The 11,332-nt window shown below is 43.5% G+C and overlaps 1 protein-coding gene across 1 annotated transcript; it reads left to right on the top strand.

The window, feature by feature from the left end:
* The first annotated feature begins 1,009 nt into the window (after positions 1–1,009).
* On the top strand, positions 1,010–10,994 carry LOC113190516 (uncharacterized). Its single transcript, XM_026399847.2, has 4 exons — positions 1,010–1,099; positions 6,509–6,635; positions 6,823–6,934; positions 7,706–10,994. The coding sequence occupies exons 1-4, from the start codon at positions 1,097–1,099 to the stop codon at positions 9,363–9,365; spliced, it is 1,902 nt and encodes a 633-aa protein (XP_026255632.2). The 5' UTR covers positions 1,010–1,096; the 3' UTR covers positions 9,366–10,994.
* The last annotated feature ends 338 nt before the right edge of the window (positions 10,995–11,332 follow it).

Raw genomic sequence — 11,332 nt, 5'->3', positions numbered from 1 at the left:
ATTTACATTTCAAAGTTCACTAGGAGCACCTTCAAAAATTATCAATAAGAAATTGCCTTCCAAGGTTGGGACTACAGCTTAGTGGTAAAGTGCTTGCTTTAAATGCGTGAGACCCTGGGTTTAAAAAAAAAAAAAGTTTTGTAGTGTAAATTGCATGCTTAAGACTTATATATATATAGAGAGAGAGAATTTCTTAATATTTTTTTTTTTTAGTTTTCGGCGGACACAACATCTTAGTTCCTTGTATATGGTGCTGAGGATCGAACCTGGGCCCCTATGCATGCCAGGCGAGTACGCTACCGCTTGAGCCACACCCCCAGCCCCACATGCCTCAGACTTTGTAACCAGAACACACAGCTTGCTGTTGATGGAAAAGAGTCACTGCACCCAGTCTAGGGCTGTGATGTTCTACATCCCCTGCCCTTCTATTGTATTTTGAGACAAGGTCTTCCTAATTTGCCCGGACTGGCTTCGAACCTGCAATCCTGCGTCAACCTCCGGAGTCGCTGGGAGGACAGGTGTGCCATCGCACCTATCTGGCTTGATAATTCTCTTTGAAATGTCTGTGTTCGTTTTAAACAGAAGAGCTCTAAAAGGCCTCAGGGACTCATGCCAAGCCTCAGACCCTCGGAGCACACTGGAGCCCGCTATTCCAGTCTGGGCTGATCTGGGCGCCCGTCTTACACTGGCGTCCTCCCCTGGGAAAAAGGAGTCCAATTCTCTGCGCACCGGGCGTCCCGGTCCGCGGGAGCTGGGGGAAGGGCCAGCGGGGGCCTAGCGCGGGGGCCTGGCGCCGGGAACGAGTTCTGACTGAGCCGACCGCGGCTGGCCGGGTCCAGCTCGGGCCCACCGCGGGAAGCCCACTCCGCCAGCTACGTGGCGTCCCCCGTCGCTGTCACTCATTCAGAAGAGGGAGGGTCTCGGCCAATCAGGCACGTCGCAGGAGAGGCCCGCGGAGGGACGCCAGGGGAAGTAGGTGGGCGTCCCTCCACCTTCCGGTTGCCCTTGAGGACCCGGAGCGGTGCTCGTGGTCAGTTTGCCTGTGGCCTGCGCCCGAGCTGTGGGGAGGACGTGGGGACACCCTAGAGGCCGAGAAATGGTGAGCGCGGCGCGGGGGCGGCTGTGGGCGCGCGGGACCCGGTCGGGCCGGCCTCCCGCGGCAGCTCCGCAGTCTGTGGCCGGGGCCACCGCTGGCCGCTCCGCCCTCCGTCCCCGCGTGCCCGCGGGGGGGGGGGGGCTGGGCTGGGCGGGCAGCCGCGACCCCGGAGCCCCGTCGCGTCCCTCCTTGGCGACCTGGCCCGGCGCGGAGCCCTCTCTGGGCAGCTCCCCGGCTCTCAGCCTGTGCGGTCCCTGCGGGGAGGGTCGCGGGGACCCCGGTTGCGCGTGGGGCGAGGGTCCCGAGGCCCCGGCCCTCCATTCTCCTCAACGGAAAGGGACGCACCGTCCTGCTCGCCGCCTCGCCCTTCCTAGGCCGAGGATCCCTAAACTTGGCGATCCTTCCCGGTGTTCGCACACCCAGCCCCTCCCCGGGTCCCACCGTTATCCACCCTCGGACGGCCTTTTCTCAGAGTCCAGTGCGCGCGGGTTTTTGGTTTTGTTTGTTTGCAGTGTTGGGGACGGAGCCCGGGGCCTCGCGCATGCCCGCAAGCGCTCCACCCCGAGCTGTGGTAGCCCCAGTTTGTGGACTTTTCTCTTGAGAGTTAAGCAGAGAATAACCACCCGGCTCTAAGGTGAAGGTGGAAAATGTCCTGTGCCCCTCCTCTTCCCTCCCAAGCAGGATGTCTCTCCTTTTCCGTGGTTTTTACTGGTGCATCATAGTTGCACGGAGTGACGGGATTTGTTGTTGGATATTATACGTGCACCCAGTTTAACCTGAAGCAGGCTGACTTCGAATTGAGGTCACTCTAGGAAACGTTACAGTGATGTGGCCCAGCTCACCCTCCTGTTTTTCCCCTATTTCTGGATAGACCCAGGATCCCCGCAGCCATGTCTCTTGGGATGCTCAGCGAATGCCAGCTCCTTCCACAGCCAGTGTGAGGTGCGCGCTGTGGGGCCCCTCAGAGGGGCAGCTGGAGGTCTGAGGCCGCGAGCAGCCTTCCTCATCTAAATATCTAACTGCTTGGGACAGTCAGCTTTTCTTTCTTCCCAGTCCTAGGTTCCATTCCTTAGAGAACCAGTGGTGATCAGCCAGTCAGTTTGCTGGTATTGAGGCGACAGGACAGAAATTTTTCCTGCCCTTTGGGATACCTTAGGATGGTGAAGGGAGAAAAACTGCCTCAAGAGATCAAGGAAAGCCCACCCCGGGGAGGTGGTGCAAGAACCCGAAAAGAACGCACTTTGGGCACTCCAGGGCAGGTCTCTCGGCAGGGTGAACATGGAGCATTTCAGTGGTATCCCCCTTTTTCTTGGGGGTTGTTATTTTCCATATCCTTCACGTACACTTGTGCTTTATTGCTATGATATAAATTATTTATATGCATCCATCTCTCATCCATTAAAATGCTGAGTTGGGGTGATTTGGCTGGATTCTTCAAACAGTGTCCTCCCAGACCCCCTTCTTAAAGTGAGTGAGTAGCCTTGGCTGGGAATCAGAGGTCCAGGGTCAATTGCAAACTTATAATGTGAAGTCATTGATTCTTTTTGGGTGTTTCAGACTGCCCATTCCCGCCACTGGGACTTATTTATATTCTGAGAGCTTTCTAAAAATATTAAATATGAATCCATATATAAAACAATTACATAGTCAATAGAAACATCAAAAGAGAACAGCTGTGGGGCACTGTGGTGCATGCCTGTAATTCCAGTGATTCAGGAGGCTGAGGCAGGATGATTGAAAGTTCAAGGCCAGCCTCAGCAACCTAGCAAGACCCTGTCTCAAATTTAAAAAAAAATAAAAAGGGCCAGGGATGTGTCTCAGTGGTAGAGTATCCCTGGGTTCAGTCTCCAGTTAACCCCCCACCCCAATCACCACCAAAAAGGGAACATCTGTGTAATTGCAGCCATACTGAGACTTAGAAAATGCCTTCACACCACATGCCCACCTGGAATGACTCCTAAAGGCTGCATCATCTCATCTCTCTCTAGATGGAGCCAGTCTTTTAAATTCTTAGATAATCTCCTTGTTTATCTTGCCGGTTTTATAACCTGTGTTTGCATTTCTTTTTCAGTATCTTATTTTTGCATATTTTATGCAAATTATAATATCCTCTTTATAATAGTATGTGTCAGGTTTCTTTTTTTGCACAGTTAGGTTTTTCATGGGATGATAGCTTAGTTTATTTATTAGACTTTATTTTTCAGGGCTTTTTAAAATTTACAGAAAAATTGAGCAGATAAGATTTTCTTCATAGCTAGTTATTTCCCCTGCTTCATTTTTAATTTTTTAAGTTGTTACATTAATGGTTTTTTAATACTTATTTTTTTAGTTATAGTTGTTCACAATACCTTTGTTTTATTTATTTATTTTTACATGGTACTGAGGATTGAACCCAGGGCCTCGCTTGCTAGGTGAGCACTCTACCACTGAGCCACAACCCCAGCCCCTGTATTAATGTTTTTTAGTGGTCATTTTAATATTTTTTAGTGATTATGTAGTGCTGAGGCTCAAACCCAGTGCTTTACACATGCTAGGCAAAAGCTCTACCACTGAGCCACAACCCTGGTCCCAGTTTCCCCTGTTTTTAACATCTTGTATATGTATAGTGTATTTGTTATGAATTAATATGTTTGATGATGTTGAGAATTAACATCATCATTATTCACTCAAATCCATACTTTACATTAGGATTGACTCCTTGCTTTGTTTCGTTTTATTAGTTTTGACAATGTATGTGTCATGTATCCACCATCAGTACCATATAACTTAACTGTCCTAAAAATGAATTCCCTGTGCTCCACCTATTTATCACCTTTCCCTTCCCTCCGTTACCCCTCCTCCCTCCCCCAATAAATACCCTGGCAACCACTGATTGTGTGTGTGTGTGTGTGTGTGTGTGTGTGTGTGTGTGTGTGGTGTTGGGGATTGAACCCAGAGCCTTGTGTGTGCAAGGCAAGCGTTCTTATCAACTGACCTATATTCCCAGCACCCCTTCCCCGCTTTTTTTTTTAACGTCTCTATGGTTATATACTTGGAATCTGCTGTTAGGCAAGTGTTTTAGATTGTCTTCTTTCAGTTAGCAATAAGCATTTAAATCCCTCTGAGTTTGTAACTTGATACCTATCTTAAAAAAATGATTTTAGTTATAGATGGACACAATACCTTTATTTTGTCTATTTGGTTTTTTTTTTTTTTTTATGTGGTGCTGGGGATCAAAACTAGTGCCTCATGTGTGCTAGGCAAGTGCTCCACCACTGAGCCACAACCCCAGCCCAATACTTAGTTTTTCAATCACTGAATATTATTCTTCACATAGATGTACTATTGTTTATCCATTAACCTATTGAAAGGTATGTATTGGTTCCTTCTAGAATTACAAAGAAGGTTGCTATTAATGTTTGTGTGAAGAGGTGTGTGTGAACCTATGTTTTGGGTTCATTTGGGTAAGTAGCTAGGTGTGTGATTACTGAATAGTTAAACCATGTTTATCTCCTTAAGAGCATGCCATACTGTCTTCCAAAATAGCTGCATTATTTTCCATTCACACCAACAGTAAGAGTCAGTGCTGTATGTTTTGTCAGCACTTGTTGACAGTGTTTTGGATTTAGCACCTCACTAGGTATATGATAGTACATTATTGCTTTTGATTTGCACTTACCTAATAGCATATAATGTTGAGCACCCTTCATATACTTATTTGCTAAGTTGCTGAGGTTGGCCTTAAACTCTTGAACTAAAGTGATTCTTCTGCATTAGAACCCCAGTTAGCTGGGGCTGTGTCTCATCATTTGTTTGTTTGGTTGGTTGGTTTTTGAGACGGGGTCCCCCTTCTATGTTACCCTAGGCTGGTTTTGAATTCCTGGGCTCAAGTGATCCTTCCACTTCAGCTGGGACTGCAGGCATTTACCACCTTATCCAGCTCTGGTTGCTTGTTTTCTATACCGGTCTTGTTTTGCAGACATTGTGTCCTAGCCTGTGGTTTTTCTTTTGACAGTGCCTCTGGCAACACAGAAAATTTTACTTAATGGGGTCCAATTTAAGAATTTACTCATTCATGGTTAATGCTTTTGGTGTCCTCTCTGAAATCTCCTTCTCAAATCCATGGTCATCTACAGTTTCCTCTATTTTGTGTCCTATTGGAATTCTCATGTTTGCATTTTACATTTAGGCTTCTGATCCATTTTCAGTTAATCTCGATGAAGTCGTAAGGTCTGTATCTAATCCATTTTTATGGATATGGTATCCCAGGTTTTCCACATCATTTTTGAAATCAGCCTCAGTTTTTTACCATCTCCATTGAACTGTTTTGGCCTCTTTGGCACGTATCAGTTGGCTGCATGTTGTGGTTTTATTTCTGGGCTCCCTTTCTGCCCTGGTCTGTCTGTCCTGTTGATCTGAAGGTCTCTTTTACAAATACTATACCGCTTGATTGCTGTTATGGTAATTTTTTTCTTTATTATATTATTTTATTTACGTGGTGCTGAGGGTGGAACCCAGTGCCTTGTGTGTGCGCTCTACTACTGAGCCACAACCCCAGCCCCTTCGTGGTGATTTTGACATGGTTGTCAATACAACTTTATTCTCAAGTATATTGTGTTGGTCATTTTGGATCTTTTACCTTTTCAAATGAACTTTGATTCTAAAGTTTAAAAGTGGTTCTAGTTTTCTATTGTTCCTCCCCAACCCTTCAACCCTTCTCTGTTGGGGACCAAATCCAGGCCTCACACATACTAGGCAAGTGTTCTCCCACTGAGCTCCCCCTTAGCCGTTGATTCTAGTTTTCTTAAAACTGACTGTAGTTTTGTTTTGTTTTCTTCATAACTTGCTAGAATAATCCTAATTGAGATAGTGTTGAATCAGGTTTCTGCTCTAGTAAGTTGCACTTTATGGGCTTTTGTCTTTGTCGCTCCATTTGGGGCATCAGTTTTCCTGTAAACACATTTCTCTGATGGAGGTAAGAAGAGTTGCTAATTTTTAGTTCATGTGCTTTCTCATTCTCTGGAGGTGAGTGTTGCCTTCTATGTCCTTACAAGCCACAGTGGAACTGAGAATTACCTGACTTCACTTTTTGATATTAGTTGGCACTTTTTTTTTTTTTTGTGGTGCCTTGGGTGGAGCCCAGGATCTTGGGTTTGCTCAGCACGCATTCTGCCACCCAGCCACACCACCAGACCCACTGACAACTTGTAAACCTCAGACTTCCTCCACCCCCTGTGCCTACATCTGGATAAGGTAGTGTTCCTATTCTGCTGTTGCCCTGTGGATAATTCATTTGTCATCTCAGTTGCTACGAGGAAGGATATGAATGTCGGCAGAGAGCAAGAGTCTGATGACCAAGTTATAGAATAAATGTTTGGGGACCAGAATCGTGAACTTATGAATCCTCCTTTACATACATGTGGGATGTTTTAGGACCCAGTGACCTTTGAGGATGTGGCTGTGAACTTCACTCAGGAGGAGTGGGCTTTGTTGGATCTTTCCCAGAAGAATCTCTACAGAGATGTGATGAGGGAAACCCTCAGGAACCTGGCCTTTGTAGGTAAGTGTAAAAACATTCCTGCCCTTAGTCATTTAAAGAACAAGTGTTTCTTTATCATCAGTGCTGTTCAGTGGTTTAGAATATGGAAAGGGAATGCTTTGGCGAATAAAATAAATCAGCAGAGTTTCATTGTGCCATAAATTTTCTAAATTTTTATTCATAATGATTTTCTGGATCTACATTTTAGGAATAAAATGGAAAGACCAACATATTGAAGACCAATGCAAAAATTCAAGTTTTTCTAAATACTTGAAAGAATTCATACTGAAGAACAACCGTACAAATGAGAGAAACCTAAGGTACTTTGTGCTCATAAGGGAAAGCAGTGTCCCTAGAGAGAATTTATACCATGTTTTAAAATTTTGTTTTTAGTTTTTATTAAAACTTTGTTGTTGAGACAGGGTGTCACCAGGTTACCCAGGCTGTTTTTGAACTTGTGGGTTCAGGCAATCTTCCTGCTTCAACCTCCAGAGTAGCTGGGATTATAGGCATAAACCAGTATGCCCAGGCTCATGAAAATATAAAAACAAAGAAACAGAACATATAAACCCATTTAAAGTTTTTTTATCCTTCAAAAATTTTGTTCGAAATCCACATACTTATATATTACATAGCTCATAGTTCACTACATTTCACCGTATATTAAAAATTCCCATCTGTGAATATTACTGTTTTGATAATAGCTATGATCAAGCCCCCTTGCAGAGCTTTCCGTCCCCCACCACCACCACCAGGGATTGAACAATCCAGGAGCACTCAGCCACTGAGCTGCATCCCCAGCCCTTTTTTACATTTTATTTAGAGACAGGGTCTCACTGAGTTGCATAGGGCCTCACTAGCTTGCTGAAGCTGGCTTTGAACTCACAATCTGTCTGCCGCAGCCTCCCAAGCTACTGGGATTTCAGGTGTGCGCCACCATGCCCAGGCCTTGCAGAGCATTTGATCAATTCAAGCTCAAGCAATTTTGAGAGTGAATAAAACCCTTATTTCCCAATAATAGACATGTGTAATTCGTATTAATAAATATAAAATTATAAGAAACAGTCAATACTGCTTTTCCTTTTTTACAGAAGTCATCTGGTAGAGAGACTCTGTGAAAGTGAAGAAGGCAGTCAGAATGAAGAAACCATCAGCCAGATTCTAGATCTTAATCTGACTGAGAAAACAAGTGGAGTTGAACCCTGTGATAGCACCACATGTGGAGAGGAGTCCATAAGTCATTCGTCTCTTAGTAAGCACCCAAGAGCTCACACCGGACAAAAAACCCATGACCATCATGGTGGAAAGGAGACACATCAAGATAAGCAGTGCGCAAAAGCCAACGGTTATCATCACACTGGAGAGAAACGTTATGAATGTCAGGAATGTGGAAAAGTCTTCATTTCTCTTGCAAGCTTTCAAAGACACAGGATAACACACACTGAAGCGGAACCTCATAAATGTAAATGTAAAGTATGTGGGAAAGCCTTTTATTCTACTAATTTATGTCAAATACATGAAAAAACTCACCCTGAAAAGAAACCTTATCAATGTAAGCAATGTGGTAAAGGGCTAAGTACTGCCAAGTCCTTCCAAATACATAAGAGGATTCACACTGGAGAGAAACCCTATGAATGTAAGGAATGTGGGAAAGCCTTCAGATGTCCCAGTGATTTTCGAAGACATAAAAGAACACACACTGGAGAGAAGCCCTTTGAGTGTAAACAGTGTGGTAAAGCTTTTGCTCGTTCTAGTTCTGTTCGAATACATGAAAAAACTCACACCAGAACAAACACAGGCTGTGAATGTAAGGAATGTGGGAAAACCTTTGTTTCTCTCTCAACCTTTCAGAGGCATATGATAAGGCATACCGGAGATGGGCCTTATAAATGTAAGGACTGTGGAAAAGCTTTCATTAGTCTTGTTTCATTTCAAATACATGAAAAACTACACACTGGAGAGAAAGTCTATCAGTGTAAACAATGTGGGAAAACCTTAAGCAATCCCAGTTCCTTTCGCATCCATGAAAGAACTCACACTGGAGAGAGACCCTATGAATGTAAGGAGTGTGGGAAATCCTTCAATTGTCCAAGTTCCTTTCAAAGACATGAAAAAACTCACACTGGAGAGAAACCCTTTGAGTGTAAAAAGTGTGGGAAAGCCTTCAGTCGTTCCTGTTACCTGCAGATGCATGAACGGATTCACACAGGAGAGAAGCCCTATGAATGTAAACAATGTGGCAAAGCATTTAGCAGTTCCAGTTCCTTTGGAATACATAAAAGAACTCACACTGGAGAGAAACCCTATCAATGTAAAGAATGTGGGAAAGCCTTCAGTTGCCACAGCTCTTTTCAAAGACATCAAAGGATTCACACTGGAGAAAAACCCTATGAATGTACAAAGTGTGGTAAAGCCTTCAGCCGCTCCAGTGTCTTTCAAATACATGCAAGAACTCACACCAAAGAGAAACCCTACGAATGTCAAGAATGTGGGAAAGTCTTTGGTTGTTCTAGTTCCTTTCAAATACATAGAAGAACGCACACTGGAGAGAAACCCTATGTATGTCAAGAATGTGGGAAAGCATTTAGTTGTTCTAGCACCTTTCAAAAACACAAAAGGACACACACTGGAGAAAGACCCTATGAGTGTCTAAAATGTGGTAAAGCCTTCAGTCGCTCTAGTACCCTGCAGATACATAATAGAATTCATGAAAGAACGCTTAATGAAGGAAAAACTGCCCAAATACCGTGAGTATGGGAAAGCCTTCATTTGTCACAATCCCTTTCAAAACAGGAAAGAAGGCATACTGGAGAGAAACCCTGTGTAAGGAATGTGGGAAAGCTTTGGCTGAGTGGGAAAGCACATTGAGAACACCCACTGGTGAGCAACTCTAATAGGCTGAAGGTTCAGGTGCCTTTTGTTGTCCCACTTCACTTCAAAGCCATGAGAGAATGCGTGGAGGAGAGATGAAGCAGTGGAACAGCAGCAGTGGGCAAAGCCCTCGGTTGGCTCATCTTAAGGGACATGTAAAACACACACTGGGGCTTGAGTGGAGCTTGGCATGTTAGAGCTGCTGACCAGCCCCATGACCCCTGGTCAGTACCCAGGCAAAGGTGGAGAGAAATAATGAACACTGCATTGAAGACTTGAAGTGTGAAAAACAAGAAGAATGTTTTCAATTTTGACAGTTACTTTGAAAGCCTTATAAAAGCTTCCAATTTAGAGAAAACATACATATTGAAGTAATATGCAAAGCCTGATGCAAATTAATACACATATAATGCTCCAGAAAATACACATCCTGAAGGAAATGTTATTAAAGGTGTAAACTGATTTTCTCACCTGCCTTCCTCTTTTTTTTTTTTTCCTTTTGTTTAATACATAAATGGGGGCTGAACTCAGGAGTGTGCTACCACTGAGCTGCATTCCCAACCCTTTTTAAGATTTTAAGACAGGGTCTTGCTAAGTTACCAAGGCTGATCTTGAATCTGTGGTCCTCCTGCCTCAGCCTCCTGAATTGCTGGGATTTAATAGGCATGGGCCACTGCTCCCAGCTTAAATTGATTTTCTTTATTAATAGCTCATTCTTTTTTTTGGAGAAGGGTACTGGGGATTGAACTTGGGGGACCTCAACCACTGAGCCACATTCCCAGTCCTATTTTGTATTTTATTTAGAGACGGGGTCTCACTGAGTTGCTTAGTGCCTCACCATTGCTGAGGCTGGCTTTGAACTCACGATCCTCCTGCTTTAGCCTTCCAAACTGCTGGGATTATAGGTGTGGACTACTGCACCCAGCTGATAGCTCATTTTTAATATAGATCTCTAGACTTTGAATTTTTACTAATTTCCACAAAGAATCATTAAGACTTGATAATTTTCATAAGTACTTTTAAAGCAACAGTAAAAGAGTTTAATAGGTAGTGTTTTTAAGTTACTTAATAAAATTTTTATCTATTTTTAATTGTGGGGTTCATGGGTAAATTGAAATGTTTCTAATATACAGAGAAGTTTGATTTTTATGTACTTTTTAAATTTTGTGTTTAGTAGGTCACTTAAAACAATTGTTAACTGTTGGAATTTCTTACTGGTCATGTGGTGGGTTATAGCTCTGTCTCCTCCATCTCTATATTCTACCATTTCTTATGGGAGAAACTGCTTTGTAAAAAACGTGCATAGAATTTTATTTTCTTGGGTAATAAGGAGTTGCCATCAATTTTTAAGTATGTAAAGTTTTTATCATAATCTCATGTTGATTCTTATTTTCATCTTTTGCCTTTTACTGTTTGTTGTTATTTCTGGCTGTTATTTGGATAGTTCACTTTGAGTGACAGAGACCTGTGATTGAACAATAAAAGTGTGGGAAAGCCATCAGTCCTTCCTGTTACCTGCAAATGCATGAAAGGACTCACACAGGAGAGAAGCCCTATGAATGTAAACAATGTGGCAAAGCATTTAGCAGTGCCAGTGTTGGACTGTGATATGACTTTGCTGGTAATGGTGGGAAGCAGACTTCCCAGAATCTAGTCCCCTTATGGTGCCTTGTTAGAAGTTGGCAGTAGTCTAAACTTAGATGAGAACTGGAAAGAAGTGAAGAGGCATTTATCAGATTTTTGAAGTCACACATATTTTTGCCTAGTGTGTGAGGCTCTGGGTTCGATCCTCAGCGCCACATATAAAGGTATTGTGTCATCTACAACTGAAAAAAAAGAGTTGGATT

Source organism: Urocitellus parryii, chromosome 3, assembly GCF_045843805.1.
Source record: "Urocitellus parryii isolate mUroPar1 chromosome 3, mUroPar1.hap1, whole genome shotgun sequence".
Taxonomy (NCBI): domain Eukaryota; kingdom Metazoa; phylum Chordata; class Mammalia; order Rodentia; family Sciuridae; genus Urocitellus; species Urocitellus parryii.
This window is presented reverse-complemented; position numbering and strand designations above follow the sequence as displayed.